General features: G+C 35.7%; 1 protein-coding gene across 6 annotated transcripts in view; it reads right to left on the reverse strand.

The window, feature by feature from the left end:
• Ppp2r5e (protein phosphatase 2 regulatory subunit B'epsilon) overlaps positions 1 to 25,005 on the reverse strand; it is a 142,971-nt gene that overhangs the window by 50,753 nt on the left and 67,213 nt on the right. For all 6 annotated transcript variants that reach the window (XM_040276421.2, XM_040276422.2, XM_078050024.1 and 3 more), the window contains exon 3: positions 24,036 to 24,232. In XM_040276421.2, the coding sequence (XP_040132355.1) occupies positions 24,036 to 24,232 (197 nt within the window). The remainder of the gene's footprint in view (positions 1 to 24,035; positions 24,233 to 25,005) is intronic.

The raw sequence follows: 25,005 nt of genomic DNA on the forward strand, positions 1-25,005 counted from the left end.
CATTTTTTCCCCTTATACTTGGCATTCAACAAATATTCACAAAATAAAATTTCATATATATTAATAAAATTGTGTATTGTGATTTTGCTTTAAAACTTTAAATTTCAATTTAAAGTTTTCTAAATGATTTTAATAAATCTAGGTTAATTATAAGGGTATTTAAGTTTGTACAGTCTGATTTGATCAAAGTTTCATCTCTCAGCTATCACATCAAAAGGAGACCAGGTTGTGTAAATAATTTTAACAGCAGGTATAGAGACACACAGCTATTTCTTTAGCTGGAACTTCCCTGCCATGCTTTACTATATTTATTTGTAAACATTCACCAGGTGAGACAATTCGGAGCTGACTACACTGGTAAAGAAGACCTCTTTACCAATGGGAAAGAATAACAAAGCATATCAAGTATCAAGTAAATGGCCAAACCTTTGGTCCAGCCTGGGACATCATGGTAGGTGCTTCAGAAAATGCCATGAAACAAATGAGTCATTACCTTCCATCCTTGAGAATCCACCCTAAGAAACTAATCTAAAACAAGACTGAAAAGGCCACTTAAAGTTGTCATTTGCAACACAAAATTACAACATAAAACATAAAATTGGAATAACCTTTTAATCCTGCATTACACACATACATCAACTCAGTGAATTATGGTGCATGCAGCATTAAAGATTATAGCAATATGGAAGCACAGAAAAAGTTTATAATAAAAAGATTTAGGTGGAAAGACAACTGAAAGCTGTGTAACTATAAAAAATGTAAAGGTAAATTAAAAGTTGTATTGAAGTAAAAGAAATATGGATGATAAACTAGATAGTTGCTGTTATTCCTCTTGGGACACACCAAATAAATTCTAAATCTTTAAACAGTGTAAATTATGGTTGGGGTTGTAATTCAGTGGTACAGTGCTTGTCGAGCAGCATGAGGTCCTGGGTTCAATTCCCAGCACCACCAAAATTTTTAAAAAGTGTAAGTTAGAGGGCTGGGGTTATGGTTTAGTGGTAGAGCACTCTTCCTCAGGTGTGAAGCACTGAGTTCAATCCTGAGCACCACATAAAAATAAATGAAGGTACTGTGTCTATCTACAACTAAAAAATGTATTTAAAAAAAAGTGGAAGCTAGAAACATAACACATGAATCACACTTCTCATTTCATGATGAAAACAGACTCTTAAATTTGTTATACAAGACTATCATCCATAAAGAGCTAAAAACCAGATTCTACTATGCCTTAGAACTTAACAGCTCATGAATGAATGACTTAAGAACTGAAAGCATGGACCTATTTAACTGTATAGTTGAGCTCCAAAATCACAAACTTAAAACCAAGTCATCCATAGATGAACAGGCAGTTGGTGTGGGAGGTGTGTGGAATTGTCTCTAAATCCCCTCCTTCATCTACAACAGCTTGTATGTGCATCCTATTTGCAGACAGGACCAATGCCTTTTTCAGATTTACAAAATAATTCCAGTACCTAAAACAGGTTAAAACCCACTGTCCCAAACAGGAGACTTAGTCCCATTAAAATTGTCCTTTATCACCCGCAGCCATTTATTATTTAAAGTCCAGGGTTGAACAAATCATTAAATAGGTAATGGTAGCTGCATGTTTATGCAAATATATCATAACCACAAGAAACCCTCCCTCCCCAGCACACAGAAGTTTTGTAATGAGTCTATGTGCAAGACTGAAATGCATTAAGGTTATTTCCAAAGTTGGAAACTGCCTCCATAATATATCAAAATATATTAGACTCTATTCCTAAGCTTTTTATGTTATTCAGGAACAGGTTATCAAAAATGAACAAAAGAAAAAACATTAGGATTTATTTTCAACTCTTTTATTTTAATTTATGTTGGTGTTAGTACAAAGACAATTTAAGAAATGTCTTTCAGAAAGTCCAGTTTATTTTCATTCCAAAGATAAAGTAAACACCATACATTGGAATCAAACTAAAGGCTTAAAGGTATTGGCTTGACCTCCAAAAAGTGACTATAAGGACAGAAGGCAAGGCTGAAGAGTATGGGAGGAATAGGTGTTAAAACCTGGAAAACACTTCTTCAAAGGTAGAAATCCTAAGATTAGGAACTCAGCTGCCAACTTTCTAGAATCAGGTCATGTTTGAGACTCTCATCCACTCCATTTCCTTACAAACAGGAAACAGAGGTGCAAAAAGATTTGAGTTCTGCAAGATAGCAGAGAGGACAGGAAGAATCTCAGGGTTCCTTCTCTGAAACACCAAATCCACCCCAGCCTGGCCCTGGCAACCATGGTTGAACCTTAGCTTCTCTATTTCTCTCCTTTTTCTCTGACTTCCCCCACTTCTTTTTATCATTTCTATTATATTCTCATTTTCTCTTCTCTCCTGTTCCATCCGCTCCTTGGGTTTTTGGTCTCCAGGTTCCACTCAAAAGTACCTACAGGCACTGTTTACCTACCTCATGACCCATCTCAGCATTAACAAGAAACTGTTATCACTGTGTTTGTCAAACACCTTCATTACTGCAAGGTCTCCAACTCTGGTATTGCTCTTCTTTGCATACCTTCTTCTAGTCTCCCCCAATTACATTTTTAAGCCACTGAAGGGCTCCTTACTCATCTCTCAACACTTGGCACCTCATATACAATACATAGAAATAACTAGTGTTGCCATATAAAATTCACAACATCAGTTAAATCTCAATTTCAGATAAAGAAGAAATAATTTTTAAGTCCATTCCATGCAATATTTGGGACAGTCTTACACTAAAAAATGTTTTCACTACCTGAAATCAAAATTTAACTAGGTGCCCTGAATTTTTATTTGCTAAAACTGGCAATCCTAAAATTACACTAATATTAAGAACTTCCTAATATTAAGTAGATATTAAATTAAGTACTAAAGGCAAGGGATAAAACCAAATGGCTCTTTGCTCCAAAAGCCTGGCTCTCTGTTATTATTCCAGTATTTTAAGTTTACTGCTGTCAACTGTTAACTGTGGTGCAAAAACATAAATCTCAAAGATTTGGCCAAAAGGTGAAATGGCATGGAGTTTCCAAGTTTATGGCCTAGTAAACAAAAAAAAGGAAGAAGTGTTTAGGCATATTTTGATCAACTTTTGACTAAATACGGTAAAACTTTTGTACCTGTAACAGCAAAATACAACTGCTAAATGTCCAGTTATTTAAAATTACTACAGAAAAAAATAATTCACTGTTCACAACCCTTTATCTCCATTGAAACTACATATTTTACACCATGACTTTGGTAGGCATTTTGTTATTACTATTGTTGTTTAGAGAAAATAACTAGCAAAGATCTAACACATTATAAGAGAATAGTGTGACAATTATCTAGTAGCTACTCCCCAAATATCTGCCAAGACTAATACCAAACAAAACAAAAAGGAAGGACAAAATATACTGAAAGCTTTTAAAACTTTAGTTATATATCTTTTAGCAGGCAATCTGCTAACATGTCTGCTAACATATTGCTAAAGCACACATGTAATATAATTGATTGAGGGACCCCTTGTACCACAGAATAACAAATCAGATTAAAATCATCATCTTTGTGCTTTATAGTATATTTTCTAGATGACTGGGCATTCATTGTCTGTCTTGGATAAAAACAGATAAAACTCATTGACCCCTAAAACATCCCCCCCTTTATCTATGAAATTATAATTTCAAACAATTACATAACAAACTTATCAATTATAAAAGCAAAAGAAATGACAACAGAATCATAAAATGAATTTTCTTAAGATTACACCTAAAAAATAAATTTTCTAACAAAAAAGAATTATAGGAATGATGTTAAACAGAGAACATTCAAGCAAACTAAAAGGTGCCATTACTTCTCCTCACTCAAGTAACAATTTCAGTGATACCCCTCTCTGTTTTTTCATCCAACTTGTTCATTCACTAATCCATTGTATACTGAAAAAAATAATAGTAATAATTTTATCTACAACCACAGGGAAAACTCAGTAAATTCAATGTTAAAGCTAAGTTACCATGCTTTATTCTCAAATATTTTAGGTTAACACTAACAATAAATCTAAGTAAATATTATTAAAACTAGATTTTGAAAGAAAACAGGCAATCTCATAGGAGTTCATCAACATTTACCATGGATACCAATATTTAAAAACAGTTACATCTGAAACAAACAATATGCGGAAGACTTAAATCTTAAATTAGACAACTGAACATAAGACTTTTCAAATAATAAGATTTCTATTAAATATTGAACTCTAAAAATGAGAACTAACAAAATTTGCCAAGAAAAAATAATAAACAAAATTTATATAATGCCAAGTTGCTTTTGGTAACATCAAGCTTCAGAATTTTTTTACCTTTTTTTTTTAACTAATTTTTTAATTAGATATACATGACAGTAGAATGCATTTTATGCACTTTGATATATCATACACAGATGGGATATAATTTCTCATTTTTCTGAGTATACATGTTGTAGAATCATATTGGTCATGCAGTCACATATATACATAAATTATAATGACTATGTATTCTCCTATCTTTCCTATCCCCACAACCCCTCCCTTCTCCTCCCTCTACCTAATTTAAGGTAATGTTATTCTTCTCTAGTGCCCCCCACCTTATTGTGAACTAGCATCCACATTAAAGAAAACATTCGGCCTTTGGTTTCTTGAGACTGGCTTATTTCACTTAGCACTGGTAAATGCCATAATTTTTCTCTTCTTTAAAGCTGAGTAATATTCCACTGAGTATACACCAAATTTTCTTTATTCATTCATCTACTGATGGACACCTAGGTTGGTTTCATAGTGTAGCTATTGTGAATTGAGCTGCTATTAACATCGATGTGGCTGCATTACTGTAGTATAAACAGAGAATTGGGATAGCTGGGTCAAATGGTGGTTCCACTCCAAGTTTTCTGAGGAATCTCCATACTGCCAAGCTTCAGAACTTTTAATGACCCCAACAGTAACTTTCAAACCTGACCCTCAATCTCTTTAAATTAATTATAGATAAATAATTTATGGTAAATTTTAAAAAGGTAGAAAGATTCCACAGTAGCTATGCTTAAGGGGCTTACAATCAAATGGAGATAAGTATCTTTTAAGATGACATCTGATTAGGAAACAAATGGCAAAAACATCAATGTGGGAGGCTATCCTCGCAGGTGATTTGAGTTACCTCCCTGGCTGGGAGAGAGAGGCTTAGGCACATCTTGTGTCCAGAGCTTTCCCCCACCCTTCTCAGGTGTGGAAGCAAGTCTGGAGGCGGGTCTGGCCACTACCCCAAAGATCCAATCGTCGCCCCTGACCTTGGGATGCTGCCCCCCCTTAATCTTCATTGGATGGGATTCTCCCCAGAATTTTTTGTTCCCCAATAAAAGTCCACTTCCTGGTGTGTTCTCTCTCTCTTGCTAGCCTCTTCAGTAGCCTCGCTACCATAATAGGTGGTTGGAGGCTGGAGCTAGGAGGAGATGTCCTGGAGCTGGTTTAAAAGTAATTAGAGTCTTGTCTCTTTAATTCAAAACTCCCTAGAGATTTCTCACGTTTTGAATCTTCATTCATGAAGCCAGTGCTGGTCGTGGGCTAAACATCAAGTTTTCAATTAGCACCTATTTTAATTTACTGACCAATTCATTCAATCAATCAATAATTTCCAAAGTCAAACTATGTCTTTTAATTACCACAGTAAATCTACTGTAGTTTTCCATTTCAGGCTCAGTCTAAACTTTCTTTTTAAACCTTGCTATCAATATGAATGATCACAACTATCTAAAAGTAACCTAAACTTGTGGAAGCATCAAAATACTTTATTCTTGCAAAATGGCATGTCCTTAGCACACTATTCTAAGGAGCAAAAATTTAATCAAATCAATTTGGCTATTTCCTGGGCTTTGGCCCTCTACCACAGTTCTAACTTTATTATCTAACAGACTAAATATTATAACTTTTATGTAATATTATAAATACAATCATAATTTTCAGAAAATAATTAACAGAAGTTATTATTCCAAACATGTTCACTTGAGTTAAATGTGATTACCTGGGCCAAAACAATCGTCACTGTGTCCTTGTTTATCACAATGCATGCTGAAGCAGCACACTAACTATTTCAAACACTGTGGTGCCTGGGTGTGGTCAAGCCACTAAAGCAAGGTTGTTCCCATTTTTAGCATAAAAAATGCATTTGTGAACAAAGCTCCATACCTTTGAGACAAAACTTACTGAACCAAATACACAGTGCATGGTTTGCGTGGGGCTAGGAAACATGCATTTTTGACAGCTGTAAGATTTGTTTTATGACATCTGAAAATATAAAAGAAGATTTAAAAGATCTCTAGTGAATGATTACAATGTTAGTGTTACACATGCATAGTTATACTTTAATTCTGGATTAGCTGGCTTACTAGGATATAGTGACTATTTATTCGATTTCTAAAACAAAGCAGAACTTCCTAAAAATGACAAAAAGAAGCTTAACAGGCAATTGAATAAAAAAAAAAAACTTCAAAAAATTTTTTTAAAAATCCATATTGCCCAACTAGAATTTTTAAGTAACATAGCCCATATTAAAAAAACAATATTGAATATTAATATTCAATTTTTGGCATGTACTATTTTCCTAACTTGCAAAGAATATATCATTTTGGTGGGGGGGTTAGGGGTTGGGGGAGGGCTACCAGGGATTGAACTCAGGAGCACTCAGGCACTAAGCCACATCCCCAGCCCTGTTTTGTATTTTATTTAGAGACAGGGTCTTACTGAGTTGCTTAGTGCCTCACCATTGCTGAGACTGGCTTTGAACTCCTGCCTCAGCCTCTTGTGCCACTGGGATTATAGGCATGTGCCACTACACTCAGCTAGAATATATCATTTTAACCTGTTTTTCCTTTATTAAGTATTTCTTTTTTATCACATTTAGTTATGACAGTGTGTAGATTCACACAGACCAAACAAAGAAAAGAAATCTGTTTTCACTGTTACTGCTGCTATTGGTAACAGGAGCCTTCAGTTGATAATTGTTGTGATGAATTGGTATAACTGGATTTTACATGTACTGATTGTTTCTGCAAATAATTCGATCCCTTTAGATGCTGGATTTCATTCAGAAAAAGAAAAAAGGAATCTGTCCTCAGAGAGCAAGAATAGAGAATCAATAGAACTTGAATACAGATCAAATGTAAACACAAAGCAGTTTTAAGCAATATGTCAACATTTCACTGTAAAAGGACAAAAGGGAGAAAGTGAGTGAAGGAAAGGACTTTCTTCTGTTCCTCCCTCCTTGACCTGTGGCATGCTCATCAGATGTCAAAGATGCCCCAAGACAGGAAAAGGTGAGGGAGGATTCCAATGTAAAGAAGACATTGCTGGGTTCCCCTTCATGTTCAGCCACCATTAATGTCAACTCTCCTTAAGAAAGTCCACAGAAGCAGTATTCATAACAGCCCACAACTAAAAACAACCTAGGTGTTCACTGAACAGTGAAAAGAAATACATAAACTATAATACATGCACATAATAAAACAGAAAATAAGCTACAGCAATATAACAAACAGGATGTATTTCATACATATAATGTTGAATGAAAGAAAGAGATACCCTCAAAAAATATATCACAGAGGAAGGGAATCAAGGGAGGGAAGAATAAAGTGAAAGCAGTAGCAGTAGGAACTGAAATGGAGAAAACTATGTTATATGCATTTAAGAATATGTCCAAATGAACCCTACTGTTATGTATAACTATACTGCCCTTAAAAATAAAACATATTGTTTAATTCACTTTATATATAGTTCAAAATCAGATAAAACTAATTAATTGAATTAACGTCACAATAGCGTCAGGAAAGAGGACTCAAAACTCCAAAACTCTGTGCTCTTAACCTCAGTGCCACATACAATGATATTTAAGATGAGGGCTCTGCAGGAGACTGGTGGGCTTACCTGTAGTAAGAGTAATTGAGCTAATTCCTGACCACCATCACCCTAAGAACTCCCTTTTAACAAGTATCTTTAGGTCTTTGCTCCTGGGCATTTTGGGTCCTTCAAAGAAGAATCATCTATCTCCTGACTCATCCACAATCTGTGAGCTTAGTGGGGAAAATGGTGAAAATATCATCACAAAGTAGCTCTCCACATTCAGAAAAATACCCATTGTTCTCAGTTGTGCCTAATGTCCCAAGTCCAGATTCTTCCCAGTTTAACTTCTCCAGAGAGTAAGCCTGTAGTCTTTTACACAGATTTGGAAGGAACAGTCACCTTGCAACTTCGTTTATGAAGAGTGGGGTGGGATCAGCAGTTCTGGCCACTTATACAAACTCTCCACCACATGGCCTGTTTTCATCCCTATGCACTTTTTGAGAGGTGCATTTCTGCATACCACCTTAGAGTCAGGTGGTATGACTTGCCTTATTTCCAGATTTCCCCTGCTGCTGCTTCAGGTTCAGCTTTCTCTGATCATTTAAGGTAGTGACCACAGTCCATTTGCTTGTTAACAAAATGTTTTATTCTGAGATCTCTCCATTTTGCTTTTTCTTAAGGGGCTTTACATCTTTTCAATAATTTGATGAGATATCAAAGAGTTAAAGTAAACACGAACATCTATTCAATCCACTCTATTTACTCAAAATTTAATAATTATTTCCTATTAAATTATTTCTTACATTCTCCAGTAACTTCTGCTAATTGAAGTAATTTCATTTCCTTACACAAGTATGTCAATCGCTTTTTAGTGGAATAATTCTAGCAGAATAGCAAGAAACTCAAATGGCAGCTACTCTCATTTTAGCCAAGGCAAAACAAGGAATCCACATCAGCTTTCTTTCTCAGAATTAGCATCAACCACATTAGTAGTAAGTATAGGTATTAAAGTAGATTCAGGATCTCAGGGTATTGAGTACAGAATTCAAATGAATGCCTCCAAGTCATCATTTTATCCAATGAACAAATACACACACACACACACACAAAAAAAAAAAAAATCAGCACTAAAACTCTAAGTAGAGCGAGGTTCAATCCTTGGTAAACTGCTCTTATTTTCTCAATACTCAGTTTTCTATCAACTTTTCCACTATGGCCTGTTTCCAGAGCACATGGATATTTAAATTCCTAAAGTCCTTTATTTCAAATTACCACACAGAGCAGCAATGACATCTCACTACCACCTCAACTTTGGTCTAGTTAAAAACAATTTCTCCCCACTGACCTCCACTAATTCCTAAAGGAGAATTCCCACCTTCTTGTGATGGGTCACTATTCTTGTAAACCTTTGGAGGTGTCTTTAACTCTTCTTTTCTGTTTCCTACTATAAACAATTTCTCAATAAGCTGTATGATTGCTTAAAAATGATTGATGTTTATGATGCTATTATTTCTCATAGTGGGAATCTGAAGATTGTTTAAATATCCCAAAATAGAAAAATAGTTAAGTAAATAATGATAAATAATGGCAGCCATTGGGGCTGGCATTGTAGCTCAGCAGCAGAGAGCTTGCCTTGCATATGTGAGTCACTGGGTTCGATCCTCAGCACCACATGAAAATAAATAAAGACATTATGTCCATATCAAAAAAGATCTTTAAACAAAATAATAATGGCAGCCACAGAATATTTTTTTAAAAATATTTAATTACGTGAAAGCATGTTTACATCATAATGCTACAGAAATTTTTTAAAGAATCTAAATTAAATTTATATTAATATTAGGAAAAACAGGAAAAGGGTATAAGCAAATTTTCTGTGGTGATGGCAATATTCTAGATCTCACCGAGGTAATGCATATTATAAGTGCATTCAATTATTAAATTCATCAAACATTCACAACCAAGGACCCATTCTTAAAACTTTATTACAGCTGGGCATGGTGGCTCATGCCTGTAACCCAGCAGCCCAAAGCCTGAGGTCCTAAGCAACTAACTCAGTGAGGTCCTGTCTCTAAATAAAATATAAAAAAGGGTTGGGGATGTGGCTCAGTGGTTGGGCTCCCTGGATTCAATACCCAGTACCAAAACACACACACACACACACCTTTATTGTATATTAAATATGTTTAATTTAAAAATAATAATAATAATAATAATAATAATAAAGGGAAAACTCATTTTAAAAAATGGAAAGAATTGGCCAAAATGTGAACAGTAATTGAATTTAAATAATGAACCATCAGTGATTTTTCTTTCTTTTCTTTGATGATCCTGGGGAAATAAATATAGGAGGAGAGTTTCTTTACATTTTTTTTTCCATTTCATCTTCCTGACAAGGTGATGACAAGAGACCTCAACTATTCCATCATCTTGGGTTAAAATGCCAGTCTTGGACTGGGGTTGTGACTCAGTGGTAGAACGCTCGCCTAGCATGTGCAAGGCCTTGGATTTGATCCTCAGCAGCACATAAAAATAAATGAAATAAAGGCATAGTGTCCAACTACAACTAAAAAATATTTTTTAAAAAAATGCCAGTCTTATCCTCCTTAAAGGAGCAAAAGTTTTCTTATAGGAGCTAACAAATGAAAAGTAAGAGTATTATTTGTATTCCATGTCTATTCAAAACCTCTTATAACTTTCTGCTCACTATTGACAAGATTATGTCTAACTTTCTCTATTTGGCTTGCCCAACTCTCTCTAACCTAGGCCCATCCCTGCCTCTCAACCTCATTACTCCCAAATTCCAACTAAAAATCCTCTATTCTGGTAGACTTCTATTTCAAGATTAAACATTGCTCAGACATCTTTTCTTCTGATGAAATGATGACCATAATGTTACATTAACTTTCTAGAGTCTGTTATTCCCCATACAAAACTATCACAGGAAAATGACGTTTCACACAGAAACAATTACATTGCACTCTCTCCAAAACTGAAAATGTAGCAGTGGATCCAAAAGTGAAGACTGTTGATACTAAATCTTAGAATCCAAAAATAAGAGATGTAAACACTGCAACAGTCATAGTGCTTACTGTGTAAATACAGCACAGGGGCCTCATGTTAGTCACACACTGGTGCCTCCCATACTCGCTAGCATTACGATTCTAGGGTTTTACTGCACTTTACAATCTGTGTACTATGGATCCTAAATCCCAGAAAATTACTAAATCTGGTGAAAAAAGTGATTTATAAAGTACACAAGGTGATAAAACAATAACAACACAGAGCTTTTATGAGAACACAAATTCTGAATGGCAGTTTTGAACACTTCACAGTTCAAAATTCAGCTAATACTCCACAAAAAAACTAAAGGTCTTGAATTTTGACTTTAAAAAAGCATACACAAAACACATGAAGCTCCTAATGTTTAATTCTGGCTACTGGGTATGTGTTCTTATTTGAAATCACTAAAAATAAACAGGAAATACTGTCAAAACTATCACTACTGTCTCTTACTCAGGGGTTGGTATGACTGTCTCTGAAACTTCTCATTAGTAAAACAAAAAGCCCTGAACTGATTGGTGAGTAATTAAAATGCACCTGACCTATATGTGACTACAGAGTCTGTCTATATATTAACAGCCTCCTTACTCAAAATTTACTGCTCATAATAAATTGGAGAAGACATACCACTCCAAGGGAGGACAGTTGACATGTGTTAGTTTCATCTTAGAGAGCAGGTTAATTCCTCTGAAATTAAAATTCCTCTGAAGGAAACTAAGAGCGGGCTCTCAGGGATAGGGACTGCCCACAGTCCCTGTTAGCTTACATTTTAAATGTGCTTTTAAACATCACTACTTTTTGAGTATTCTGTGTCTCAAATAACTACTACTCATACCCTTCCCAGTAAGGATACAACAGTTTCCCCACTTTGTTATTAAGAGCAGCACAAAGAGAGGTGGGAGGGAGAAAGGGAATTGCACAGAAGATGGAAGGAGACCCTCAACATTATACAGAATACATGTATGACAATGTGGCGGGGGGGGGGGGGAGTGTGTCACATTAGATTGGGTAGAGAGAAGTGATGGGAGGGGAGGGGAAGGGAAGGGGTGGGGAGAGCAGTACAAATACAAAACTCAATTTTCCAGCTCCATGTTGTAGAAATTTAACAAATTTTTCAAGCTTTTCTAAGAGAAAAAGACAAAAGTCCCTCAAAAGGAAGAAGCCTGCATTATCCCAGATGGTGTTTTACCCTATTCTCCTAAAGGGTTTAACTTCTCCAGCAAGGGCAATTCCACAGCATTCCAAGGCTGCCCATTAAGTGCCTCAATCTACTTGTTAACTATTTATCCAAAGGGTCCAGAAACAACATATTCTCCAGTACAGCTTGTTTATCCATTTTATTTAAAAAACAAAACAAAACATGGCTGTCCAACTTCTCAGGTAATTATAGCCAGTCTTGTTTTCACTTAGAAACATCCTTTCCTGTACCTGTCATCCCTTGCTCTAATAACTATATTCTTCCTTGCCAGAACTCATCCCATTCTTTTCTCTACTGCCTCCCTCTATTTAACAATGTAATTGTGTTTTTATTCTCAAAGTGCCTTATCTTCTTTCCACTTTGCAGAAGCAACTTTCAACTAATAAGTCAGTAGATAATGGATACATATTTCTTTTATTTTTCTTTTTTTTTCTTCTTCATTTACAGATCAAGTTTGGCTTTAAATATTGTTCAGCTGTCAACTACCTCCCGGAAATGTCCCACTCTTTTCTTTTCTTGCTTGGTGGTTTTATTTATTTGTTTATTGGTGCTGGGGATTGAAACCAGGGCCCTGTGCATTTTTTATTTTGAGACAGAATCTCATTAAATTGCAGAGGCTGGCTACAAACTTCTGATCCTCCTGACTCAATTTCCCCAGTAGCTAGAATTACAGGTGTATACCACAGTCTAATCTTAATTCTAATCAAGAATTCCACATTCACAAGGCTGGGAATATAGCTCAGTTTGTAGAGCGTTTGCTTCACATGCATAAAGCCCTGGGTTCAATCCCCAGCACCACCAAAATAAAAAAGGTATTGTGTCCATCTACAGTTAAAATATATATATTAACAAAAAGAAAAGAATTCTACATTGAGGACACTAGGTTTCTGCAACTTTCCCCAACTAATAATACATCACTATGATGCAACTAGTTTATTCCTTAGACAATTAATCAACAAATCCCTTTCCCATTTCTATCTCTCAGCAGAGAGGCAAGCAATCTGTACAAATGAACCAAGCACTAGAATTATCTAAGACCCTTTGTACATACCACAGGCAATATTTGTTAACCACTTTATCATTCATTTTCTTGGTAAGATTTTTCCAGAAGCATTGCTTAAGCCCCTAAACCACATGTTCACTTCAAAGTTAAATTAAAAGGTAGGAAAAAAAGAAACACCAAAACATAAATGCAATACTATAACTTACCCTGCAAATTCTTCTGCCAGTTCATGGGGGAGGGCTGGAGACAGAAGGCAAGTATTCTCATTACACTTATATGATATTATTGGGTATATTAGCACTAGACAAGTCACAGCTGTCAAACAATTTTAAGTATATTGAAAACTTTGAACAACCTTTAAAGCGGTTAAGCCAGAAGAACTACAGCTTGTAATTGAAGAAAATAGTTGCTTCCTGAATAAAAACCCTTCAGCACATTTAAATTAAAACTAAACACTTTTAAACCACTGTCAAATTCCTTAAGAGAGAATTCTTACAGGAGAGAAATGGTAAATTACTAATGTAGTAGAAACATGAAAATTTTTATTTTGGTAAACTAAGGGCAGTCTACATACATAAACACATGGGCCCATGCAGATTTATAGGGAGTTCTCTTCCACAAAAAAAAAAAAAAAAAATTAAATTTTAAAATTTGAAAACCTGAAATGAAATTTCCCAAAGGGTAAGTTTAAAATAAAAGCCAAGAAGTCATCTCAAAGATGACCAAAAAAAAAAAAAAACCCAAACTTACAGGCCAGTAAAACTTCACTATAAATCTATCTAAATATATATATAAATATATAAATCTATCTAAAGGAAAAGGTAGGTTTATCAGAGGTATCAAAGGTGGTACCACGAATAATGATAACTGTGCTAAGCATTTTTCATATTTTAATTTTCACAACAATCTTCTCAAGCTCACACAACTAAGTGACTAGATTGGGTCCAGGTCTATTTGTATCTCTTATCCAGGCAGGAGAATACAAAGGAAAAGCAGGTTGTACATATATCAAGTGCTTCTAAGGATTAGAGGTGGAATAATGATGTGCAAGTCATCATTCAAATCACTTAACTCCCCTTGCTCCAAATCCAGGCTGATCAACCAACTTAAGAATTCCTTGTCTGTCCCAACAGCATGCCTGCAGGGTGAGAAGGCATAGTTCAAATATAATCTTTGGGTGTCTATGGGGGATTGGTTCTAGGACCCCTCCATGGACCCAAAATCTGCAGATGCTCAAATCCCTTATATAAAATGGTATAGTGTTTGCATATAACCTACAAACATCCTTCCATATACTTTAAATCATATCTGGATTACTTATAATACCTAATATAATGCAAATGCCATGTGAATACTTGTTACATTATTTAGGTAAAGACAAGGGGGAAAGTCTATACATGTTCAGTGCAGATGCAGGTTTTTCACAAATATTTTCTATCTGCAGTTATTGGTGGAAGGGGATGCAGAACCAACAAATTTAGATAGTCGACTATATATGCTAACAGCTGTCTACTGAGAAGTGGCTTTTCTCACTCTAACTTCATACACTGGCCTTTTGAATTTCCTTCTGACTCTTGTAAGTTCAACCAAGTCAACCACAAGTAAGACTGCACATCACCCAGGTAACAGAGCTACATGCAAAGCACATCTAGGCAGAGAAGCCTCTTCTTTGGAACTGCTAATGATGGGACAGAGAGGCAAGTGGCATGAGGAAGCATGTGAACTTAGGGAACAGAATCAACTCAAGAACTGTAGTTTAGGTGGAACAGAGTGGTGTTTTGAACAGCAAAGCCCTCCTCCTGGGCTCCTCCTTAACCCAAATCAATATGTATTTTCCCATACTAGGAAGAGACTGGTAGGGTAGGTGGAAAAGCTGAGAGGCAGTGTTATCAATTTAAGAATAACAAAGACGCAATGTAAAGTTATTGTATAGGGTGGTGAGATGGTGAGAGGAAAGGGAGTAAAGGGGAATCTGTTTCTTAAGCCAAAATTAACATTTAACTCCAGAGCCTACTATTTAAACTGGCCTTGTCAGAAGCGGAAAGAGATACAGGGAAAGACTTTTCATCTATTTAGAACAGCTCAAGGGAAAAGGAAAAACAAAACAGTACAAAGGCAAGAGTCCAATCTTTAGGGCTTTAGTCCTGTTTGTGTGTGCACGCGCATGCACACACATGCATGAACATATGTGCACACTGGAGGATCAAACTCAAGGTCCAGCACATGTTAGGCAAGTGCTCTACCACTGAGCTACAACCTCAGCTCAGTCCTCATTTTTACTATGAAGAATGATTACAGGGACACATTATGCCTGAGTAGCTAAGGTATGGTATCTAGAGCCACACTTTCTGGATTCAAAGCTCATTTACCCAGGTGAGTGGCATGGCTTTGGACAAGTTTTTTAACTTCTCTACTTCCTTTCCCTATCTATAAAGTGGTATCTATAATACTACTTATCTCAGGGTTGTTGTGAAGATCGAATTAATTCATGCACTATAGTTACCAGATTATTATGCTGCTAACAAAAAGTACATAAGAGCTGGCAATCCTCTTTTATTACTACACATCTTTGTAAACAGTTTCTAAGAATTGAATAGAACTAAAACTCTAATCTGTGTAATATAACAGTTTACCAGAACCGACATAAGATAAAATAGAAAATCTGAACAGTCAAATATGTATTTAAGAAATTGAATTCACTACCAAAAACCTTCCCACAGAGAAAACCCCAGGCCCAGATGGTTTCACTGGTGAAGTCATTCGGAAAATTCATTTTCATCTTTAGTTGTTGACATAAATGGAAGAACCATACTCCTTTCTAATCTTTTTCAAACTAAGCAACATCTAGCATAGATGTTTACTGCATACATGGCAAAATCAAACAATTTTGGAGTCAGATATACCTCTGAAAGTTGAATCAGAAGCAAGTGATTTTTCTCCCACAAAAATACTAACAGAATTTACAAAAGTTTTCAGTCAATATTAGAGGGTTCACTGAACACATGAAACCAATCTATGGGCACCCTAAGATGCTAAGTAAATATTGTTAAATGAGCATTAACTAGAGTAGCACAGAGGGAAAGTTTATGACAGTAATTTAGGAAAGAACAAAGTATCTACCAGTTTCTCTACCCTCTGACAAATTACAAATGCTAACAATCAGCTCCCAATCCCAAGCAGTGAATTCTTCCTATCTCCTTTTAAAAATGTCTTTGGGTACCTTTCATTATTAAATCCTAACCTTTTTCCTATGCACCAAGGAAATCTAAAATTTCTAATCTAATTCTGAGATCCTATCTCTTTAGATTTATCCTATCCTCAAAATTTCCCAATAACTTCAGTTACTAAATGCCCTTCTCAGCTATCACTCAATTCTCCTCCATTACTTTTAGCCTGTAATTTCTTCTTCTTCTTCTTTTTTTTTTTTGGTAGTTGTAGGTGGATAGCATACTTTCATTTGTTTATTTTACGTACTGCTAACCCAGTGCCTCATACATGCTAGGTTGGACCTATAGCCCCAACCCTAGCTTGTAATTTCTTTGAATCCAAAAAATTACCTCCAAGGCAAATTCTAGCCAGGATATGTATTATTTTTCTAATCAGATGCAGGAAGAGGAAAAATGAAAAGTTCCTATTTTTCCCTGGTAGCTATCATTCCCGAGGCTACATTTAGATAGTTGTGATCTTATGGAAAGAAATCCTCTGTCCTTCAGCCAATAGCATATGTAGTGAAGTTAACAAAGCACTCTAAGAATATATGTAGGCAGACTTTGAGATCTTTAATTGTGACTACATAACCTCCCACAACACCATATTATTCTATTAAAAGGCTAATGAGAACTATGATTTCAGTTAAATCAAAGAATTTATAAAAGATAAGGCACTTAGATAACCAAGTTACAGAATATAATTTCAGAGTGGGGAAAAAACAAAACTAATAATGGCCAAGAAACAATACAAAGGACTCAAGGAAACAGCTCAATAGAACAGAAAAAAAACAACCCTTCACCATATTTTATTGAAACTACAATAACTTTGGAAAAAATCACATGTTCTACAATTTGAGTTGTATATAGATTTTACTAGACTGGGAGTAAGGCAGACTTTGAAATGAAGACAAGCCCATAACATAAAAAACAAGATAGGAGGCTGGGGTTGTGGCTCAGTGGTAGAGCGCTCATCTAGCACATACAAGGCACTGAGTTCAATCCTCAGCACCACATAAAAATAAATAAAATAAAGATATTGTGTCCACTTAAAACTAAAAAATAAATATTTTTTTAAAAAATATGTAAACAATAATAGCAATGACCATGTGATAAGGCTGAATACTTTCTGTAAAAGGGAAATGATAGGATTTTACTCTAATGAAGATAGTATGACTATTGTGGGAGCAATCTATCTTTCATCACCATATAAACTTCCTCATGTCATCCACTCTCAATCTCCTATACCACTGCAATGAAACATAGTGATTCTATGGTAACATCTGGAGTTCAATCATTGGTCTTTCTCTCCCCTGCCCTACTCCATGCTGACAATTATCACTCTCCATTTCCATCTCTCTGCATCTAGGTCTCTCAGGGGAACCTCAATATCAACATACCAAAAATCAACTCCTTGGCTTCTACCTAAAACCTGCTTTCCATAGTGCTAAACCTTTCTTACACAAAAGCAAGCATTTACCACTTAAAGACATTCTTAGCCCAAGTGTTATCCCTCCTCTCCTTTTCTTCCTCACTGATGCTAGTTTGTATTCCACATCTTCTGTAATACTCCTCCTCCCCTAAATGATTCCTCTATGTTTTCCATTTTCAGCCCCTTCCAATCTATCTGCCCACAGCCATTATAATGCAAATCTGACTATATCAGTCCCCTGGTTCAAGTTTTTCAGTGGTTTTCCACTGTCTCTGAGATTCTTTCAGAATTTTATGTGGAAATCTTCAGCTGACACCATTCACTTCCTCCTGCTCCCCAACACACACACACACACACACACACACACACACACAATCCCTTTCTCTCCCTCTTACTGCTATAACAACACAGCACTCCTAGTGTTTCCCTATATCCACCAAGTGGTTTGGGAATTCCTTTGTATCATAATTTTTTTCATTTCAACACTTGGAAAACACACACAATCTTAATATCCTACTAAGGCTTCACTCATTCTATAAAGTCTCCTTGACCACCTTATATAGTAATAATCAACCACCCCACTCTCTCTACTCCTTCCTTGCCTTGCATATACTTCTGAGTGTACATATGAAAAAATCTAATTAGGTAATTATAAGAGTGTTCTCTCCTTCATATTGTGAGCTCTTTGGCAGAGCAAGGTCATCTTTTTTAAGTTGATGGACCTTTATTTTATCCATTTATTTATATGTGGTGCTGAGAATTGAAGCTAGTGCCTCACATGTGCTAGGCAAGCACTCTACCACTGAGCCACAACCCCAGCCCCAAGGCCATCTTTCTTAAATCATTAAAATGCAAAAGAATGGCAGTAAGCCATTTAATAAATACTACCTGGAAGTAACAAAACAATGTCTTCACCAATAAGAACTCATCTCACATTTGAAGTATTCCCAATAGAAATATTTTTGAAAAAGATGTGCAAATATAAGAACATAAAATATACAGATTTCAGATTTGAGTAAATAAAAATTTATACAAGATTACTTGGAGAACCAAAAATTCTAAGAAATCTTTCAAATGAATACTGACAACAGAACCAAAAAAAGTATAACGTGATTTAAAACGCACACACACAAGGTTCTTATTTTCCCATTAGATATGACTCCATGAGAAATACATGAAACATACCACTTACCTAAGCATATACTTCAAACAATAATTTGTAAACTTAAAGGCAGAATCCATCATAAATTAAGACTTAGACTATGTTTATCAATAGAATTGGCAGTTTTCAGAGTTGGAAGGATCTAAGACATCATCATCAATTCCTTCCAATAGAGAAAATGAGACTAAAAGAAGAAATTACTTAGCTAAGGTCTCACTGCAAGATAAATGGAAGGTAAAAAATGAGGACAGTGGCTTCCACATTCATTTTCTGTGGCTCTTTCCACTATCCCCACACTATTTTTCTGTGGGTAAGTTATGTACTATTTTGTTATATTTTGTTTACTCACAAAAGAGTTGGGTTTTTTCCTAGGCAGTCTATAGGTGTTATCCAGGCTTCATTAAAACATTAGAAATGACTTCCCCAACTCACAGATTGGTTTCACCTGTCACTTCATTTCCCAACAGGAATACCAGCTCTCAAAGTACAGGTTCCCATCAAGTTAGCATCAACATCAAAAGCTCATCTAACACCATACCATGTCATTATAAGTCAGTATCCATTATGGCCTATGAAACTCAGCCATCACTTCATTGATATTGCATTTAAAATACTAACATTTTCTTCACTAATCCTAGTTAAGCAGTTTTATTCTATAGTACCAAGAATGAGGAAGAGATGGGAACAGTAATTTTTAATAAGCCAGATCAACCTGGAATTAGGAAACCTGAGAACCACTAAGGCAATTGAAAATGACACATGTATCTGAAAGAGCATTTTAAGTCCACAGAAATCATGAGTTCCACCAATGATTGTAAAATCAAATATCTAATAACAAAATTATTAAAACAGAAAAATATTATTGAATTCTTGTCATGTTAGGCACTGTTCTAAAAGCGTTACATACAAAAGCCCCCAAAAGGCAGGTAAGACATAGATGAGGAAAGTGAACAGCACCGGAATTTCTATACATATGCAAGGGATTGCAAAATATAAGTAGGGCACACCAATGAAGACTTAAAGTTTCCAGTCTTCCTATTAAGCTTTAAGTAAACTGTTAAACTATACGTGTATCTGAGTTAGCAAGACCCTTGATATGCAAACAAAGCACAGGCATGTTATTTAGGTAGAATATTTATGAAGTAGGTGGGAGAGACTGTGACCATCCTTCCCCCAAACCTATGGACTCCTAGCACTACACAAAAACTGAGGGCCCCAAAGATAAAATCCCTCACCCACAGTGATGAAGCAAGTACAAGACAGGCAGAGCTGGCCCTTCAGCCCAGGTCAGTGTGGTTCCTAAGTCCTTTCTCTTTCTACTGTCTCCAAACCTCCTTTTGTATAAATGCCCCCAGATAGTCTAAGTACCATATAAAAATTATTAACTAATAATTTTGTAGGTCATCTGCTATGAAAAATGAATGTATTTCTGAGAACCTTAAGCTAAAATACAGAAAGCTAATTTTCTAATGCCTTAGAACAGCATGCATACTACAATTTCAAGACCTCCTAAGGCAGAATTCGAGTACATTTCAAAACACACACAAAAGACAGGAGTCTTTTGGGGTGGGGAGAAGGGAATGAAGGAGATGAGAAAAAAGTCTCCCTTATGATATTAAAGCTGGTTTAAGGCCAAGCTAGTTAATAAAACTGAAATAATTTTTAGGATTATGCAAAATACTGGGTTTAAAAACTGAATATAATCCAGTGATATCTAATATCTTACTCATAATTTGAGAGCCTGAAATGCTTACTTTTTAAGAGGGAATTTATTCAACAAATTTCAATTAGGCCTGGGCTAGTAGGCATTATGGAAGCCACAAAGGTATGCAAGACACAGCTCTTCCCAAGGAGTACTTGTAGTCTAATTAGAAAAACTAGATAAATGTGTGAAAGGATAAAACAAACAAATTCCAGAAGGGTGGGTTGCCAAGAAGCAGAGAATTTCAAAGAAAAAGCAAACACTAGGCTTTTGAAACAGTGGCAGCACTGTAAACAAGCCCTTGAAGGGAAAATGAGAATTGGAGGCAGGAGCTGAAGGATATATGATGGGCCCAAAATAGGCTATTAAAAAACAAATCAACACCAAATGCTGGAGAGGATGTGGAGCAACAGGAACTCTCTCACTCATTGCTGGTTGGGAATGCAAAATGGAACAACCACTCTGAAAGACAGTTTGGCAGTTTCTTAAAAAACCAAACATAATTGCTGCCATAAAATCCAGCAATTGCACTCCTTGTTATTTACTCAAAAAGGAGTTGAAAAACGTTTGGCTATACAAAAGCCTGCATGCATGTGGATGTTCATAGAAGTTTTATTTATAACTGCCCAAACGTAGAAGCAACCAAGTTGTCCTTCATAGGTGAATACATAAACTGTTGTACACCCCACAATGAAATAGTATTCAACACTAAAAAGCATGAGCTATCAAGCAATGAAAAGAAATGAAGGAAACTTAATGCATATTACTAAGTAAAGGAAGCCAATTTAAAAAGAGTATATACTGTATGATTCCAACTATGTAACACTCTGAAAAAGGCAAAACTATGAAGATAGTAAAAAAAGATCAGTGGTTGCCAAGGAGTTGGGGGTGGGGATGGTAATGAAAAGGCAGAACACAGTGGATTTTCAGGGCAGAGAAAACACTCTGTATGATAATATAATGGTAGATACATGTCATTACGTTATTGGTCCAAACACAAAGAATAGATAATACCAAGTATGAACCCTAATTAAACAATGGACTCTGGGTCATTATGGTGTGCCAGTGCAAGTTACATCAATTATAACAAATGTACCACTATAGGGCCTGGGATTGTAGCTCAATGGTAGAGTCCTTGCCTAGCACATGCAAGGCACTGGGTTCAATCCTCAGCAACACATTAAACAAATAATAAAATAAAGGTGTTATGTCCAACTACAACTAAAAAAATATTTAAAAAAAAAAAAACGTACCACTATGGTGGGGGAAGCTATCCCTGTGCGGGGCAGGGATATATGGGAAATCCCTGGACATTCCTCTATGTAATCATAAAACTGCTCTAAAAAAATAAAATCTTTAAAAATGAATCAACAAATATACAAATATTTTCATACAAGGGCAAACTCATGTGTTTATGAGCTTCTTCATAGGGCACTGGTTAAAGTGGTATATTCATAATATGGTACATTCATAAAATGAAATATAGTGTAGTTGGTTAAAAAAACATGGCAGTATGGGCTGGGGATGTGGCTCAAGCGGTAGCGCACTCGCCTGACATGCGTGCGGCCCAGGTTCGATCCTCAGCACCACATACAAACAAAGATGTTGGATCCGCCGAGAACTAAAAAATAAATATTAAAAAATTCTCTCTCTCCCACTCTCTCTTTAAAAAAAAATGGTAGCTTTAGATGTATGATATATATATTGCTAAGCGAAAAAAGCAAGGTGCAGGAAAGGTGTGTGTTATACCGTCACTTGTGTGCTTACAAAATTTGACAATACTTATACAAATATGCTTGTATATGCTTATATATTCATAAATTACCAATGGGAAGATTTAGGAAAAAGTTATAAACAGTATATACATCTGTTGACTGAGGATACTGCTACATAAAACATAGGGACTATGCTCTACAGAAGGCAAGAGACTACAGAAAATCCTGAATATTAGGATAAGAGATCTAAAAAGCCTGCATGCATACTCAAGAGCAGGATTCTCAACAATGGAACTACTGACGTTTGGGACCAGATAATTCTTAATTGTGTGGGCTGCCCTGTAACACTTCTAGTAGCACTGCTAGCCACTAGATACTGAACACATCCTCCTACTTGCTGTCCCTGGTAAAACGTCTCAACGTTGCCAAATGACCCCTGTGAAGTAAAACTTCTCCAGGTTGAAAAGTACTGCTCAAGAGCTACAATGATAGTAATTTACAAAACACTGCAGCTCTATATCCTTGCAAATTAACAACTCCAACATACATTCATATATAGATCTGAGGGGCATATTTGGCAGTTTTGAAATGACCTTCATACATCTTTCTCAAGCTGAGATAATTCAAGCCCCTTCCCAGATCTGAATTTTCATTTCTAACTATATCTACTCCATCACAAATGTTTCTTTTTTGCTCCTATTGAATCCTAAATAATGAAGCTAGATAGATGTTCAGTAGTATATGAGAACATGCCAATTCCCCTAATGAGCTTCCAATAATGCACTGGCCTATTACCTCCACAGGTTATTTCACAAGTCAATATACCAGCCTTACCCTCCATTTCACTGACCACCAAATAGCATGTTTCTAGATCCAAGATCTTCTGAGATGTCAAGGAAGGCAATCTTCCAAAAGAAATCTAACAATCATATTTTGGCTCAACTTTTGAAAAACTAATATAACTATTGACACAATAGAATATAATTACTCACATTATACTAAGGTTTCTTCCTATAATTCCTAATAAACATACAAAGTGTAACACAATGTCCTAAAATCTTAAAAGGAAACACCCCTGATTTCAAGGAGACTATAAAGAAAATGATTAGTTCTAAAGCCAAGAGAGGGTTGTACTAGAGTCTACAATCACAATTTTTTTTAAATATTTATTTTTCACTTTTTGGTGGACACAATATCTTTATTTTATTTGTATGTGGTGCTGAGGATCGAACCCAGCGCCTGGCACATGCTAGGCAAGAGCGTTACCTCTTGAGCCACATCCCCAGCCCTACAATCACAATTTTTATTAAGTGTAAAGCCATTTCAAATATACCACAATGAATGGGGATGAGAAAAAAAGAAAGACATCCAACAGGCTTGAATATTTTTCAAACACAGATCTAAAACTTGGGTTGACTTTCCTGTGTCTTTTCTTTTTGAAAGGCCAGAAATCCAATACCCTGGCAATCTTGGCTTCATATTTTGAAGTCACTGATTCCTTCAATGCTGTTGTAGTTGAAAAGTTCTGGATTTCATCCTCATGAAATCATGCTCTTCAGATTCTAGTATTGTGCCGACTACTTTTGGTTAGCTCTCAGAACGTTGGTTCTCATTTGTGGAGGTAACCTCCAGTGACCTCACTCTGTAATAAATACATTTGTGAGTCGCTATGGAAGATGCTTAAGTGTCAGCGGCGAAAAAAAGAAACTCACCATTCTAACTACTTCAGGGTAAGTCTGCTCTGTCAAACAGCCTCTGCTTATTGTAATGTAGTCCACCAGTTCATTAAGAGTGGAGCGCTTGTATTCTTTCATTTTAAGATCAGATAGCGTGTCCATGAAGTCAAAAATGACACAGCACTGCTGAAGTTTCTTTAGGAACAGTTCAGGCTGCTCTGAGGTTGGAACGTCTAAGAAAAAAAAAGGAAATGGTGTAAGTCTGTCATCAATTTCTAAGTAACAGGAATTCTCTGCGAAATTCACTTCAAAAGCAAGCTCAAAAGAATAAGAATTCACATGACAATAGTGTTCTTTTTAACAGTTACACATGGGGGGAGGGGATAACATATACACTATTTCAGAGATCTTGACTCTGAAAACTATAATGCACCAACACAATTGACTCTGGTTGCTATTCTGAAAACCAAAGATTGGCTAAAATCCCAAGAGCCATTAGAAGTTTGAAGCAAATTTTAACAACAAAAAAAAAATAACCCTGATGTCAATATCCGTAAATCCAAAAACACTGAAAAATGACAAATTCTTCCTCATAAGGTAAAGCCAGAAGTTTTCACTGTTGGTTTAAATTAGTTTTACTAAAAAAGTTCAAAGCAGAAATGTCAGTCTATCCATTTTAATTTCATGCTGACACCCTTGATATTTAAAGCAATTACTGTGTATGTTCTTATTTTGTTTTGTTTTTGCTTGATTTTTATGAAGTTTCTTTGTCAAAGACACTTGAAAACCAAAAAAAAAGAAAAAGAAAAAAAAATAACAACTCTCTAAAAAAGAGCACACTAAACGGTATGGTGGCACATACCTGTAATCCCAGTGGCTGAGGCAAAAGGATCACAAGTTCAAAACCAATCTCAGCAACTTAGCAAGGCCCTAAGCAACTTAGTGATATAAATTTTAAAAAATTTAAATCTTAAAAATAAAAAGGGATGGAGATGTGGCACAGTGG

Source organism: Ictidomys tridecemlineatus, chromosome 5 (genome assembly GCF_052094955.1).
Source record: "Ictidomys tridecemlineatus isolate mIctTri1 chromosome 5, mIctTri1.hap1, whole genome shotgun sequence".
In the NCBI taxonomy this organism is placed as follows: Eukaryota; Metazoa; Chordata; class Mammalia; order Rodentia; family Sciuridae; genus Ictidomys; species Ictidomys tridecemlineatus.